The 16,761-nt window shown below is 57.7% G+C and overlaps 1 protein-coding gene across 1 annotated transcript in view; it reads right to left on the bottom strand.

Annotated features, from left to right (window-relative positions):
• Positions 1–7,936, bottom strand: part of TBX4 (T-box transcription factor 4) — a 47,747-nt gene extending 39,811 nt beyond the window's left edge. The window contains exons 1-2 of the mRNA XM_052804956.1: positions 7,547–7,936; positions 3,538–3,626 (exon numbers count right to left, since the gene is read on the bottom strand). Coding sequence (XP_052660916.1) covers positions 3,538–3,549 — 12 coding nt within the window. The 5' untranslated portion in view covers positions 3,550–3,626; positions 7,547–7,936. The remainder of the gene's footprint in view (positions 1–3,537; positions 3,627–7,546) is intronic.
• Positions 7,937–16,761: the final 8,825 nt, after the last annotated feature.

Here is a 16,761-nt window from a genome sequence, read left to right as displayed (position 1 = left end):
TGGCTGCGCGGGGCGCTCAGGCCGGCCGCGGCTCCGCGGCCCCCGATGGCAGCGGCGTGCGGGGCATCCCCCGCTGCGCGGATTCACTTTCCCTTGATCTTGGCGGAAAATGTTCCATAAAGATCCAGTTTGGGGCCTTTCGACTCCCTCCCTCTTTGTCTCCCCCCCCCCCCCCCCTCCCTTTTCCCTTCCCCTCCTGTTGCTGACGTTGCCGCTGTCAATCACGTCCCCACAGACCGGCTCTGGCCCGCTCCGCCCGGCCCGGCCCGCTCGGCCCCCGGCCCCGTTCCCACCCGACGGTCCGTACCGGGGGGCACCGGCCGGGACCAGCCACCTCCCGCTCCCCGCGTACCGGACCCGGTCGCGGCCTTCCCCGCCCTGCCCGGCCTGCCTCGGCGCCGCGGCCGGGCCTGGCGGCGAACGGAGCCGCTCGCTGCTGGCAGCGGGGGAAGCCCGGGGGGGGACACGACACGACACCCCCAGCCCCGCCGCCCCTTCCCAGCCCCGATGGTCCCGGCGCTCCCCGCTGCCCGGCAGGGAGCCGGGCCGGACCGGGGGGCTGCAGCGGGAGTGCCGCGGTGGGCACAGGCCGCGCTGGAAGGGCTCTCGGCTCGGCGGACCGGGCCCTGGAGGGCGGTGGGACCCCGCGGCAGGAGCCGGGACCGCCCGGGAGAGACGACAGGGCTCCCCGTCCTCCCTCGGTCGCGACAGAGAGCCCCGAGCCTTGCCCCAAGGCGGGCAGGAGCCGCGCGGCCGCTGAAAAAAGCGGCGGCGAGGCCGGGCCGCCGGGGTCAGCCCTCGCCGGGGCCGCCCCGAGGGGAGTGCGGCGGGGCGGGGGCGGAGAGGAGCTCCCGGCCCCGCACACCTCCGGGCGAGAGCCCCCGCACCCTCCGGCCACGGGCATCGCCTGCTCGGGGCTCCCACCGGCAAGCCAAACCCCCCAAACCAGGGAGAGAACCTTCCTCGGGAGAGCGCTGTCGTGACTGAACGGGCCGCTTCAGCTCTGCTGTCGCGATTACCGACACACACCCGCCCCGTAGCGCGGCTGCCCGCCCGTCCTGTGCTGAGCAGCCCCTCGCCTCCACCCGCCACCGAAACGCGCCCAGGCTCCCGCGCTAGCCCCCCCCCCCCCATAGCTATACCTATCGCGACAGCCCCGCTGCTGCGCATCGCCCCATATCGCGACAGCCCCGCCTGGTTCTGCTCCGGCTCCGCGCCCGCGGGGAAGGACGGTGGATGGGAACCGCTTACCCGAGCCGGCCGGTCCCGGGCGGGCGCCGAGGTGCCGCTCGCCTCCCGCAGCCCCGGGTTCACAGGGACACCGCCATGAGCCGGCGGGGCTTCACGGGGCAGGATTTTTATCGGGGTTTTCTTGAAAGTGAATTTAAACCCAAACTCACTCCCACCGTCACGTGGTGCCGAAATTGGGAACAGGAGCAGAATAAAAAGTAAACTGGGGTCAACCTCTTAATGAACCTTTTCCCCACTCCTACAAAAAAAAAAAAAAAAAAAAAAGGAAAAAAAGGGGGGGAGAAAAAAAAAAAAAAAAAGGGGCCCGGGCGGGCCGGGGGATGCGAGCGAGGGAGCGGCGAGCAATTCCCGCAGGAGTCGGCGTGCCGGGACCGGGGCCGGCGGCAGGTGAGACCGGGCCGGCGGCCGGGCCCCGACGTGCGCCTGCGGGGCCGGGGCGATGGGGGGGACCCGCGCCCGTCCTGCCCCCCGCACAGACGGAGCAGGGGCCGAGGACGGCCTGGGGGTGAGGAGCCGTCCCGGCGGGACCGGGGTGGGAGCGGAGAGACCCGGTCCGGCTCGGCCGGGGGGTCCCGGAGCACCGGTCCCCGCCGCTGAGCTGGGCCCCGTACGCGACCGCGGTGGTTTCCACGGGTCGTAGCTGCTTCTGAGCTACGGGCCGGCCCCGTACCCCAACCCCACCGCCGCGGGAGGGGAGAGTCCGCGCAGAGCCGCGGAGGATGCGCGCAGCCGGGCACCGCAGCCGACCCCCGCTTGGACCGCTCCGTCCCGCCGCCGGTTCCCACCTGCGGGCTGGGCTCTCCCCGCAGGCTGCGGGGCCCGGGACGGCTGCCGAGGGCCGGGCTCCACGGCAAGGTGAATTTTGGGATTTACTCTGCGGCTGGTGCCGGTCGCTCGGCTTTGTTCGGGTGAGTCTCCCTCCACCCCTTCCTCCCGCAGCCGCGGACAGGGACAGCGGGAATCAGGGACGCTGCCTGCGCTTCCCTACGTTAAATGCTTTTTTTTTTTTTCCCCCTTGAACAAAAAAAAAAAGGGGGGGGGGGAGGGGGCCATCCCCAAGTGGGGAGGATTTAATTAAAGCAAAGCCAAAGCCTCCTCCTTCTCCTCCTGCCAGCCCCCGGCCCTCCCCGTCTGTGCGGACGGGGATGCTGGAGCGCGGTGTCGGGCCCTTCCCCGGCTGAAGTTATCCGCGCTCGGCTCCTCCGTGCCTTCAGACCGGGCAGCACCTGCCCGCAACGGGCTCCGGTCCACGGCACACACCACCACCACCCCCCCCACGGGGCTCCCCCAGCCGCCACCCGCACCGGTGGGGCTGGAGGAGGCCGCGGCCGGTTTCATCATCCCCCGGTCGGGGGGCCGGGGCCGGAGCCGAGGGGCGAAGCGTCCCCGTCGGACGGAGCCCCCCCCCTCCCCCGGCAGCGCCGTGCGCTTCCCGGAGGCTCCGGCAATTCACGGCGAGGCTCGAAACCAGCCTGACTGTCATCACCCGGCAGATAAACGGCCGGATCCCCGACGGCAGGGTGGCTCCTATTCACGGCTCATCATCGCCGAGTCCAAGGAGCAGGCAGGGGGAGGATAAGCCCCGCTTTCAGGGACCGGCTCTCCAAACCACTCATCACTGTCACCGAGCTCGCTCATGCCTTGGCCCTAAACACCGGCGATTAATAAAAGTTTACTGTCGCTTTTCTCCAATAATTACACTCAGGCTGCGAGCCGGGAAAAACCGAGCGGGCTCAGATCTACGCGTTACCTGCGGGGATGCTCCACCGCTTCTCCAGCCGCGGCGGCCAGCCCTGCTTCTCTTCCCCCCCAAGAAAACCTGCTTTCTCTTCCCCCCTCCTCAAGAAAACCTGCCAGCCACGACGGAGACGAGGGGAGAAGCGAGCCCCGAGCCCGCACCCGACGGTCCCGGGCGGCCCCGACGGCGGCCCCGGCTCGGAGCTCCGGTGCGAGGCGGAGGGCGGCGGGGGAAAACCCCGCGGGGTCCGGCCCCGGCCCCGGGAAGTCAGGACCGAGCCTCGGCCGCGTGGGTTGGCATAGATTGATTGGCTTGAGCGGAAACTCACCGGTTTACGCTGCCGAGGAGGGGTTGAATGGATGAGGACTGAGAAAAAGTTGCCGAATTTGGCCAGTAATAAGGCTGGAAGAACGGAGTGCTAATACCGAATTATGCATGTACTCGGGAGGAATTACACGACATCAGACTCGGGCTTCTAAACAGGGACAGTGCCAAACTTCTAATAACTGTGTAATATGCTTATTTATACCATACAAGGACTTACAAACCTCATTGTGCATAGCAGCTGGGTCGTATTTCTTTACCCCTCCATTCCTCAGGCTCTTTTGCCAAGAGACTGGTACCAAACACTTCTAGGCTGAAAGGAAAACACAAAATTAAATTGCAAAGAAACGATGACAGGAAGCATGGGTAAGATACGGGCTGACGTGCGGCCCTTTAATCTTAAGCATCTGCCTAAAATAGACGCAGTAAGGGGGCATTGAAAATATGCACGGTTTTAAACGCAAGTGATTCTCTGCTTCTAAATCGTTCAGTCGAATTATCCGCATGTATTTGCCTGACCTGGGCACGTTTGTAGGCTCTAAGGCTTTGTTTTAGACCATTAAGTAAATAATTTAACGAATGTTTTAAAATGTTGGAAAGTAACGTGTTACTCAGTCTTGCACCAAGCTCCGCTGAAGCTGGGTAAATCAAACGAACAGCCATATTCCGATTTGGTTTTAAATATTTGGGGGATATTTGATAATTTCGTCTCAGCGTACCAGGTGTACTTACCCCTCGTAATTTCCAGCAAAGCTATGTAGGATGCAAACAAGCAATGTTCACTGTGTAACCAGTAATAATTAAAACTATGAACGAATATTCATTTATCTAGACATTTTTTAAAAGCTTAAGTATTTTACAAATAAAAGCAAACAATTGTGGCATGGTTTTAATTTTTAAAACTAACGTTAATTTTGTCTAAATGCTCTGGATTTTTATTTTTTAATATGCTGTCTTATTATTTTTTAAAGTAGCATCTAGAAAAACATCATTGGAAGTCCATCGCACATTTTGTATGAACGAGACTTTACTGTGAGCTCGGCAACACTGTCTAAGAACGAATAGTCCAGAGATCACTGCCCTGGTGAACGTCAGACTGAGATAGTCCCCAACGGTCTTTCCCAGCCAAAGGTCTGATTTAACTTCAATATATTAAAAAAAAAAAGAAAAGAAAAAAAGAAAAAAGAAAAGAAGAGAATTGCTCCATCTGCTTTGCAATGACTTTTTTGTTTTTTAATTAAAAGAGCCCTAAAGCTACAGCGTGCTGGAGCATGGGAGCAGGCAAACGGGACCACGCCAAAATGGAAATAATGGTTTTAAAAAATAAAAGTAGAACAATGCCCAGTGCTCGGCACGTTGTGATTTTTACGCAGCCTGGCTACAAGCGCCACGGCAGCCACAGCTCCGCTCCGCTTCCTGCACCAAGCCAAAATGTTGCTGCGGGGATGGGGTCCGAGCAGGCCCTGCCATCGCCGCTCGGCCCGCGGTCGCCACCGTTTACGGCAGGTCAGCGGGTCAGCGCCTCCGGTCGCACGAGCCCCCGGTTAGATGTGCCGTGGTCACCGGCGCTGCCGGGTAACCTTGGCCGAGGCCCGGAGGACAGCCCCAGAGAGAAGGGACTCGGGCAGCGGCGTGGGATGGGGCGGCAGCCCGACATGTGCACGGAGAGGGGAGAGCAGCCCTGTGGCAGCCCGGCATCCTGCGGGGACCTCGGTGGAGCGGGAGGAGGACGCATGGAACCTCCTGGATAAGCTGCTCTGGAGCACATGGGCTACGAGCAAAACCGAGACGCACATAAATCCACCAAGTGACAACATTGCAAGTCATTTCTCACCAGGCAGGAAGAAAAGAGGAGAGGCTTGTCTCAGAAGCCTTGCATCAGAGCAAGAAACTGCCTTAAGGTATTGCAAAACTAGCCCAGCGCACCCTCAGAGCAACATGTTGTGGCTCGGCACGGCGTACTTGGCATCATCCACCCGTCACTCTGCAGGGGATGAGGGGCTTGGGGCAAGTCCTGCCCAAAGTGATTATTTAATTTGTGCTGGGGATGAGGAGGAGGTTATTGCTATGGGAAATCGCTGTCCTCCAGGGTGAACAGAGGAAAATGCTGGTCCAGGTGAGAAATTCCCAGCGGGAGGGATGAAGGCAGCCAGCTGCCGGCACCATCTCTGCCCTGGAGCTGGGTGCAGACCCTGTCCGAGCCCCTGATGTGGCACAGCTCGCTGTTCTGCCACAGCAACCGGGGCCGGTCGGGTCGAACAGCCACGTTTAAACGTTTCACCCTAACGTGGACCCTCGCCTCGGGGTCAGACCCCACTGACCGACAGCCCGAGCAAGGCAGCACAGCAACGCACGAGCGGGTGCCAGTAGTGCCTGGTGAGCACTGCCATGCTTTGGGACAGAGGCTGCAGCCCATGCTCCCACTGTTTCTCTTAGTGTCCCAGTCGCTATTTAGGCAAAAGCATCATCTCAGCCACCGGCAAAGCCACCACATCCCAGGCCAGTGCGTGCAAGCCCTCGCTCCCCGCCAGAGCCCACGGCTCTTCTTGGCCAGTCGATTTCCACCATGGTGTTGCCCAGAGGGAAACCTCCTCCTTCTCCCTGGGCTGGGGTCAGACCCCGCAGCACGGCCACGGGGTTCGGCACTGTAGCTGCAGGTGGGGGGACACCCACTCTTTTGGGCTCGCGGGAAACACTAAGCCAGGAGCAAACGGGGACCCTGGGGATTTAAACACTTGCCAGATGCCTATGATAGCCATGTATCATGCTCCTGGGGGTCAGTCCTGTCTCGGGTCCTTGCTAAATCACCCAGAGCAGATTTAAGGGGCGTGAGGTTTTCGGGGCGCGGGAAGGCAGCCGTGATTTAAAAGGGCGGAGGGGAGCGGCGAGCAGCGCGGGCGGCCAGCCTCCGAGCGTAGGGGCTCACGGGCCAGAGCAGAGCGGCACAAACACGCGTCTGGATGTGGAGCTGCCGGCGAGGAGGCGGCCAGACGGGATGGAGGAAGGCGAGGTGAGAGGCAGATGAGAGCGGGGAGGAAGAGAGCTGCTCGGGTCTGGGGAGCAGGAGGCTGCTGCGGAGGGAAGGGGCCACCTCGGGGAGGGGTTTTGCTTCGCAGGGCAGCGCGATGACCTCGGGTTTCTGCCCCGCAGATGAGGGGGGAGAAGCTGCGGGGCCAACCCCAGCCCTGGGAGGCTGCAGAGCTGCTGGGGAGCTGGCAGCGGGGAGGGAGGGAGAGAAGGGGGAATAAAAGGTCCTTCCTAGGAAGCAGGTCAGCAAAACCCCATCAAAATTCACCACCGCATCCCTCTGCCATCAGGACACACCGGGATGGGATTTCCCAAGAGGCAAATCCTCAGCTTGAGTTTGGTTCCCCGTCACCCTGCTCATCAGGAAGCCACCCCGCATCGCCAGCCGGCCTCCGGCATGTGGCGGCTCGCTCCCTGCTCAGTCGCATCCCTCCCACGCCTCCGTCCTGCTCCCGGGACGCTGCGATGAAACACATTCCTCAGGCTGCAGCGGGGCAGGGCCAGGCCTGGGACAAATGCTGTTCTCCATTTTGGGCATTTTCCTCCTCGCCCAGCGAGCGGGGTTGCTCTGAAAGCAGGGCACAGCCTTCGGGGTGGCTTTGCCCCCATAGTAAGGGGGGGGGGGGGGAAGAGCTGCAAAAAGGCATCACGCTCCTGTTCCTGGAGCGGGGGGGGAGGGTTCTCGATAGGAGCAAATGGGAAGGGAAACGATAGCCAACTGGGATGGGGCCCAGAAGGTGGGAATTTCCTCCTCGTGGGACATGACTTGCTGTGGAACCCCAAATGCTGTAGGTAGAAGGAAGGAAACTGGAGAGAGGGGAGACATGAAGCGCTGGAGCGGAGTGTGCTCCCTCTCCTCCATCTGCCCCTGGCTCCAGCGAGGAGAGAAAGGATGGCTGAGATTCATTAAATAAAGAGACAGGAAAACCTTGCTTAAGGAGCTGTCTGGGAAAGGGGCCATTTCAGGCCTGCTGTATGGAAGTGCCAGCGATTTGGGGCCAGAATAGACAATTGCTAAATATTCCTCCGGGCTCTGCTGTGCAGGGAGCTGCTCTCAAGCGTACCAGTTACAGAAAGTTGTGGGGAGCTTGATGGTGCTTTTCTGCCTGCGATAGGAGACCAAGCTGGCTCCGTCAGGAGAACGGAAGGAAAAAGATCCCCCAAATTAGCAGTTTTCCTTCTCACATAGGGGCTCAGGGCACTGACCTGGTGGTGCAGCGAGGCCAGGGCAGCTCCAGCTGGAGGGAGGGCATCGTGTGGCCGCAGCTGCGGTGAATGATGTGGGCACACGCGTGTCACCGTGCAGTGGGAACAGCGAGAGGGATGGAAAAGGGACTTCTTGGTCCATCTGCACCTGTCATAAATCAATAGGATGAAATCTGGGGAGAAGCAGGAGCAGTGGGGACAGCAGGAGATGCTGCTTTTGCCCCCCCGGAGCCCTGTTGCTCAGCACAAGCAGGATGGAAAAGGTTTGCAGCACCGAGCTTCAGCACAACCGCTGCCACAGAGGGAGATCAGGGGCTTCTGTCCCTGCCGTTCCCCGTGCTTAGCTGGGAGCCAGCTCCAGGAGGGGGCGAAGGGGGCTCTGCCCTGGGCCCCAACCATCACTCCACCACCACGAGCACGCGCCCAGGCTGGCAGCAGGGACACCTCTCCGATCCTGATGCAGAGAAACCAGGAGCTGGGGGTCCCATCCCTCCTCTCCCCTGTTTTGCTGTGTTCCTCACTGCTCTGGATTGAACCTTCAGCCCTAGAAAGTGTAAAAAACATGGATAAGAAATGTTGGTCAGTGCTCTATGTACAAGCATCCTTCTCTGCGCGCGAGACGTACTCAGCACTTCCAGCAAAGGAGGATGCTGCAGTTTTGCCTCTGTGCTGGTGCCACCGACACAGCGCAGAAAAGCCACAGAGCTCAAGATAAATGCCCTGCAACAGATGAACTCAGCCGGGAACACCTGATACTCATTCCCACAAGGTTATGGTAAAGGTTGGGAAACGAAGGAAGTGCCGCACTGGCATGCTGGCAGCAAATCAAAGCAAATGACATTAATTAAAGCATATGTTAGGAATAGGAAATTAAGCTAAAGCAACATTTCATCTGCGGCGTCTTCTCCGGGCACTTTAGAAAGGGTATAAGTTTACTGTAGAGAAAGAGAAATGAGGCGGCTGGTGCAGAGGATAGATGTGCGGGAAGTTAAAAGAATTAGAGGAGAGTTTTAAAAGCTTTAGACTATACACTCAAGGTCATGTTCACTCTCTGTATTTATTTTGAATTGTGAGTGAACGGGAGGACTGAGCGCGCTGGCTGGCACAGCGGGGAGCCTTGGGCTAATGAGGACCCTGGAGTTCTCAGCAAGGGGGCTCAGCCCCAAAATCCCAACCCTCCGCACTCCTCCCTGCACGGCTGCGCCAGGCACAGATGGACCTTGCCACCCGTTTGCCCAGTTTTGCAAAAATACTCGTTCTTCCCCAGTTTTGCTTTTCTCCAGCTCTCTCAGACCTAGCACTTACCAAAGCTCAGCGCACTGCTCTGGGCACCCAGGGACGGGGTCACCACTGTCCCCTGCGCAGAGGGGAAACTGAGGCACGGCGCGACAAACAGTCTGGGCGTGCAGCAGGCGTGGGGCTGGCTGCACCCCAACCCTGCGGGGAAGCACAAGGAGCCCCCCCAGGCCCTCCCGTGCTGGGTCTGTCTCAGCCATGGGCCATTCCTCCCGCTCCCGCCCTCGGGGCTGGCGGCGATGCTGCAGTCCCGACCCACTGGGTGCGTTTCTGGGGCCGTACTGACTCACCAGCCGCCTGTGTCATCCCAGGTCATCCAGCTTTTTTTAATCAGCTGTTTCAGGGCTCACTGCCTGCCTCACTGTGCTGGGGCTGCGGATGGGGCCAGCCCGTGGCCATTTTGCCGCTCCACGTGGCCTCTGAGCTGGCTCACCGCGAGCACCGGTGCACGCAGGTGCCTGATGTCAAAGGGCATCAGGGACCCAGATGTCCCTATTGAGGGGGGGTGACACCCCCACTGCCCAAGCTGTGCTGGAAGCTGTGATGTGCAGCAGGACTGGAGAATGGCAGGCTTTCGACCCGGTGCCCCGAGCCATGCCCCGCTGCATCCACCACGCAGCCGAGGTGGCTGTGGTGTGCGCAGGGGAGTGACGGGCAAAATCAACGCTTGAATAACGAGCTCCGAGTGAGAGAAACCGGGCAGCAGCCTGACCCCAGGCACGCTCCTCCCGCACGCCGCTCTGCTCCCAAACCGGCTGCTTTTTTTCCCCCGGCACCATAAATTGCACGCTGGGTCCAGTGGCCCTCGCGCGGTTGTCCACTGCCTCCCTGCCGCGGGTGTCCCTGGGATGAGTTACGAGGAGCGAGCGCTGCAGCCAGGGCTTTGCTCCAGAGCCCCAACACGAGCGAGGCGGCACAGCTCCCTCCGCATGCGTGCGCCAGAGCCCTTTTCCTCCCATTCCCACCCGGGACCACACGGCCACCCTGGGGGGGGTTCACCCCACGGGACCCCTCCGCTTCACGGCTTTCCACGGAGGGCTGGCCGCAGCACGGTGTTTACCTAGGGCGAGCGGGCAGATGGCTTGCTGACAGCTTCAGGAACACCTTGTAGCAGTTGCGGTGATTCCCGAGATCCGTTGCTTCCCATTTCAATTCACACATCATGATTTCTAAACCTCAGCTCGTACCTTCCCAGCAGAGCTCTCCACCTGCGCCCCGGCTGCATGCACTCACTGCCGGCTCGGGAGCGACGGAGAAGGGGGACCCGCAGCAGCAGCAGCAGCCATCCTATCTCTGACACTGCCTCCTTCGACGGCCCAGGGCAAGTCCCTTAACCTGCCAAAGAAAGGGGCACAAGCAGTACAGAAGCAGCATGGGGGCTGGAAAGCACTTCGAGGATGCAAGGGGCTGCCAAGTGTTTCTTAGGGATGAAAAATTCTTTTTCCATCACTGTCTCTGGCTGAATAATGTTGCAACTGTATGGACTGAAAACAGGGGGTAGTGGGATCTGAGGTCAGCACGTGTGGGTCTCTCCTGCTCTAGACGCAGAGCATCTCCACTTGGGACGAGCCCCTGCCATCAACTGCGGAGGACCAGCACCGAGCCATCCCTGCCAGGCTGCGGGAGCCTGGTCGGCCCCCGATGCCAACTGGCATGAGCTCACAGAGGCAAAAATGGAGCTGGGACCAAGCTTGGCCATGGCAGCTCCTAAAACCAGCGCAGGTTTGTTCAGCAGGAGGTTCGCACCCAGCCTCCCCACCTGGGGCCAGCGTCCCCCAGGGAATTGCTCTCAGGGCCTGGTGGGACCCCCAGAGCCAGATGCGGTTGTGGGGGCCTCTGTGCTCCCACCGAATCCCCTGAGCGTGAACCAGAGCATCTTGCGCTTGTATACATTCCCCTGCCCTCCCTGTGCTGCTCTGGTAGAGTCTTTGCCTCAGGGTGATAAAAGGAGTATGTTTTTCCAATTAAAAGAGCCAAATGCGTTTTCCTGCCAGTATTTAGTCCAGCCTAACATGCGATGTCTACATTTTAACCTTGAAGAAGCCTCTAGAGACACTGCAAAATAAATCAATACTAGTCCACGTGCTAGAAAACAGAACCAATAAATAACTTCAGAACAGGTTTTCTGTTTACCGTATGAAATTCCCATTCTTGGCCATGCTCTTCAAAACAGCATCTCAAAAGAAAATAGAAAAGAAAAACAACCCCCCAAACCCTTAATTAGCAGCGCAGCGTGAGGCTCGCCAGCCAGGCAGAGCTGGTTTCAGGTTGCAGGTGCAGGGCCAATTCTCTGCTGACCTCTGGGCTGGGATTTGGGATTGAGATTGCCTGTGCGATGGTTTAAAAATATTAAATAAAAACATAAAAAAACCCCAAACAACTCCAAACATCCTGCGTGACTTCTATGGCATGGAAGGTGCTGGAACAAAACCAGTGCCCGGGCGCTTAGACACACGTATCCCCAGCCTGGTGCCCGAGCCCTGACCCACAGCTCCATGTGCTGTACCCAGGGCCCCTCGAGCCCATCCCAGGCACAGGGGTCTGCCCCCCATGAGCATCTGGAGGTTTTCACCTGGTGTCCCTGATGTGTCCCCAAACATGCCAAATGGCAAGGGACAACAGTGGCCCTCGACCTGCTGCCTCTGCTCTGCCCGAGTCACCCAGTCCGCGGCCAGCCGGGCACTCACCAGTTCTTCCTCCTTTATGACAATAATGAACGTGGCTTTAGCTTTAGCATAAAATAAGATTTACAGGAGCTATTAAAAGGAAACTTAAGGGCATTTTTCTGCACCCTGTTGCAGAGAGGTCTCATGTGGGAGGCAGGTGGGGTCTGCAGGACCCTGGCAGGGAGGTGCTCCCCTGGACCAGGCACATGTGTGCAGGGGCAGGCAGTGATGCACAGGCAGCAGGGTCCCCCCTGTGCACGCAGAGGTTTGCAAACCCTTCCTCATACACACTCAGCGCGCAGCAGCGGGATAAACCACTGACAGCCAGCGTTGCCATTAACAGTCTGTGCCGGTGCCACCAGAGCTGAAGGGAACACACGGTGGGGTCGGGATGCACAGGGGCATCACCCACGGGGACGAGCCCACAGCATCCCCTGCACAGGGGCAGATCACAGCCCAGAGTGCCACAGTGCTGCATCGAATGGACTGGGCCGGACAGACGGACACACAGAGCCCCAGACTGCTTCAATGGGAAGGGCAGCAGAAGGCAGCTCTCTGGCTCTCCAGCCTCCCGCCCCAGCACAGCGGGGACATAACACCTACAGGGAAAACCCACGTACTGGCCGGGGGATAAATTTAAGCCATTTTCTTCATATCCCTCTATTTCTGTTCCCCTCCCCTGAGGCTCCTTGTTGTCAGCGTGCATTATGCAGCCAGGACAGCTCTATTAGTCATACACTTAATGACTGGAAAAACACATGCAGCCATTATTAGCAGGGCTGAGCTGCACACGCATGGTCCGCTCTGGGAGGACAAGCCCTGGCAGCACAGGGGAACCTGATGGAAAAGCATCCGGGGGAAGCAGTGCCCTGCAGGGACCCCTGGGAGCCAGCCCCAGAAGGAAGCACGAGGGTTTTTACATGGAGATTCAAGAGCAAAATCTCTGCTTGTCCCATCCCAGCTCGGAGCTGCTCCTCCCAGAGTGGGATGCTTGTTTCCTCGGGGGCAGAAGCAGCTGACATCTCTCTAGGCTGGGCTCTGCCTCTAAAGCACTGACCACGTCCTGGGAACATCAGATCTCCTTCCCTGAAAACTTCTAGCAGGGAGGAACAGGACCAGGAGTTAATCATAGCAGAAAAATCAGCATAACTGTTACAACCTCAGCGTTCAGACTGGTTTGGCACCCACCACCACGGCCAGTTTTTCAGAGCAGCTCAGTTTTCACTGAGGCACTGAAAGTCGCTGAGGTCTCAGAGAGCAGCAGCCTTGACGCCAAGCTCTTCCACAACCATCCCCCCAAAGCCGCAAAGGAGAAGGTGCCGAGCACCTGAAATCCCAGCCCTACACCCACCTGCACAGCTTTTATCCCCAAAGCCAAGGCCAGCAGGACACCAAACCCTTCCAGCCGCAGCCCCATGCCCAGAGGAGCACAGAGCAAGCCGGGACGTGCCCACGGCGGGTGCGAAGGTGGAGTGGCTTCAGGCACTCGCTGCAAGGAGGGTCCACGTCCCTGCAAGTGACCACGGCACGCAGAGGACGGGTGCATGTGGGTACGCGTGAGCCCTGAGCGCATCCGTGGGCTCTGCGGATGGAGGTCTCCAGCCAGTGGGAAACGGGATGGCGGCAATGTTGGCTTTTTAAAATCAGACACCAGAAGAGAAACACAGGGGGAAAGGGATGCACAAACTGGCAGCTCATACGTGATGCACCCCGAACGCATCCGGGGCTGCGTTACACGGCTCACGCATGCACATCCCTGTCCCGCTTCGGTGCCATTGCTGCAGCCCAAGGTCCCGGCGGCACCGCTGCCACCTCCCCGCTCCTGTCCCTGTCCCAGGCAGCGAGGGGAGAGGGGACAACCTCGCAGTGCCGCTAGTCCAGCCGCAGGCATGGTCTATGTCACGCTCTCATCACACGCCTGCGAAAACACACCATGGATATAAACTGGACAGATTTAGCGACTGTGGGGCCTTCTGTTCTTCCTTACATCTCTGGACCATTTCCCCACCCCTTAAATGCTTTACATTATTTATTACATTTCATTTAACCCCAGCCACGTCCTCCAAATAAAATTTATTTTGCAGCTGTCATTCAGGTTTATTCCAGCCTTAACCTCGTAATCCTATTGATTCCCTCATTATTCTCAGAGTGCGGGATTGATTTCATGCCTTCTGTGTTATGGAGAAGCCTTTGCTCATTAATCTCACACACATTTACAAACAGTCAATCCTGGTCATTCATTATTTTCTCATTCCCTACCCAGTCAGACTCACAGACCTCAGCTTGTCTGCTTTGCCTCCTTGTTTTGGGGTATGGATGGAGGCAGTACATGATCCCTCTACTAAAGGGCATCCACCCTGCACCCTCGCAACTTGGGTTTCGGCGCCCCGAGGCAGAGGGTGATGGGCTCCCACACAGAGGCAGGGTACCAGAAAAGCCCCCGGACTCATGCCCTGCATCACCTTCGGGAGACGCCCCGGGACTGCATCCCGCTCAGAAAGGTCACCGCAACCGACTGGGCTGGGAAAAAACAGAGAACCAGGACAAATCTAGGTCAGAAAGGACCTTGGGGGTCTCCAGACCAACGCTGTGCACACACCAAGGAGCACTTCAAAGTCAGACCACGATGCTCAGGACCCTGCAACTGCCTTGTGCATGGGGCAGCAGTACCTGTTGCTGGAGACAGCGCTCCGGCTGTGCGGTATAGAGGTACCGCTGACGTACACACGCGTGCACGCCTCCAAACACAACAGAAGTGTGTTATTTATACAGTGTGATTAATCATCCTGAGTATTTAATATAGCCCCATCGGAGTGCACAGCGCTGTACAGTATATGGAGGAAGACATGACCCCTGTCATAGAGGCTTAGAATAAAAAATAGGCAGACACTATAGTTCAGACACGTAATAAATCCCACTGAAGGGCCAATCTCAAATATTTCAGCTGTTTCCCCCCTCCCCCCGTAATATATAATTGTCTTTGTTGGATCAATACAGAGGGGCTTTGTGGAAGGAGCACGTTTTAAGGGAAGATTAATGTAGTGAATTATATATGCAGCTAGGAAGAATTCTAATATTTAACTTCCAGGAGGAGAAGGAAGGTTTGTGTGATCGAATCCTCCTTCCAGGATGGGAATACAGCGCCCGGTGGTGCGGGCAGGCAGGGGAGGTGTGAGCACCCTTCGCTCCTGGGAACCCGCTCCTGCGGGACGGTGGCAAGAGCCTTCCCGAAGGGATGGACGGATTCAATTAGCGGTGGAGCTGAAAGCAGCCCAGGCCATGTCGGGGCAGGGATGGCGTGGGGCAGGGACCTCTGCCGGGGCCGGCCGGCCACGCACTGGCACGGCAAGGGCGGCAGCGTGGGCTGCCGTTTCTATTGCCTGGATATTGGCACAGCATAAACCGGCGTGCCTGTGCCACATCCCTCAGCCCCGCTCCGGCCCCACCTGGGATTTTTGGCGGGTCTTGCCCCATCGCACCTACCTGCAAGGCCATGCCGGACGGTGCTGGCGTGTGCCAGGCGGCTGTGCGGCGCGAGGCCGGCACGCCGTACGGCAGCATCGATCGCGTCTCGCCCTCTAGACGCAGCCAGCAGCAAGCAAACAGGGCAGTGCAGCGGGAGCAGGAATTATATTGGTTACTGAACACGTATTATTTATCCACAGTAAAGCCCCTGTGATCGTTTCCCTGGGTACATATACACACGCCCCACCCGTTGCTCAGAGCATCATACACAAATTAATACCCCTAATCTTATTAATGTGTAATGACATGGGGGTTGAGCCCTCCCTCTGGTGAGCGGTGCAGAGCTCACCGAGCCACACCAGCAACCTCAGCTAGGTGTGCATCACGCGAAGCGCACGGCTATCATATGGAATAAATTTAACTGAATCAAGTTTTGATTAAATGCAATAAATATGATTGATTTGGTTACATACCCTCTGTATGACGGTCTGTTTAATTTATTTTTTCATTCTGAGAAGGGATGTTGCATTGATCCAAAACATTAGCTTTGACTACCACCGTAAATTCCCATTTTTAAGGCGACCCGCAGCAGCCTTATTAATATTTTTACACTTACCCAGCAGTTGCCAAGGTTAACCCTTCAACAACGTGCCCAAATCATGCTGTGTTGTGGGGGCACAAGGGCTGACCTGACCCAGCACCAGAGGCTGCAGCCAGCGGGGCCGAAAGTCACATATTTTAATGCCACCGCTGCAAAGCCACCAGCCCTCCAGCAGCTCCTAAACCTGCTCCCAGGACCCCTTAGGGCCTTGAGTCAGCGGCTGCTCCAGGCTGGGCTCCCTCCACGAGCCCTTCGGCAGATGGGAACGTGCCCCAGGCGCTGCCGTAGCGTGTCCGGAGCAGGCTGTTTGCTATCTAAAAGCCCACAAAACCCAGCACACTGCTTGCCCTCCGCGCTGTGCCGGAGTTTGGACCAACACTATTACAGATTTCCTTACAACAGCTTCTATATCTTTCTTTTTAACAAGGGGAAAAAAAATGCCCAAATATTTTTTATATTACTAATAAATTGAAAAAATGCTTTATGTTTTCAATATATTTTCAATTTACTGCCATGGTCAGTATCTTGATTGCTATGTATATTTTATAAGCAACGTCAATGATAACCAGATTTAGCTGTTGGTTTCTCCCTAAATACCGTGTTATCCACCAAAAGCGATCTCTGGTAACACAGCGTCATTAAAAATAATGCTGAAAAGCGTCAGGGAAACACCAAAAGCAAAAAAGAATAAATTGCTTCCAAGCACATCTTGGAGATACTGGAATTTCCAAGGGTTTATTTGGAAGATAAGCTGATTTCTAACACACATTTTAGACAGACTGTGCAATCCCAGTATCCACAAAGCCCTGAAGAAATGCTATGGGCTCATTGCAGGGTCTCCCAGCCCGCAGGAGAAAGGGTTTCTACGCACTTGCACTGAAGACAGTGACAAAAGCCACTTTGAGCCCATCCAAGTCCCGGCTTTGGCTGGGAGTTGCAGGGTCCCACCCCGTCCCCAGTGGATGGGAACTCACCCGGCTCACGAGTCCTGCAGCCGAGACCTCCTTTGTATAATTCCCATCTCCCGTGTCATTTTATATCGCTTCTCTCTCCTGCAGGCAGTTGTGCCTCGCCGTGCATTGCTTTGCCGCTGCCATTAATACTCTGAACAGCAGCACCCATCTCACTGAGCATTTCGGGTTATTTGTCGCCTGCCGGAGCAAACTATGGAAAACCATCTAAATAGC

The sequence above is a fragment of the Harpia harpyja genome, chromosome 12, assembly GCF_026419915.1.
Source record: "Harpia harpyja isolate bHarHar1 chromosome 12, bHarHar1 primary haplotype, whole genome shotgun sequence".
Classification (NCBI taxonomy): Eukaryota; Metazoa; Chordata; class Aves; order Accipitriformes; family Accipitridae; genus Harpia; species Harpia harpyja.
Note: the sequence above shows the minus strand (reverse complement) of the source record. Positions and strands in the feature narration are given on the sequence as shown.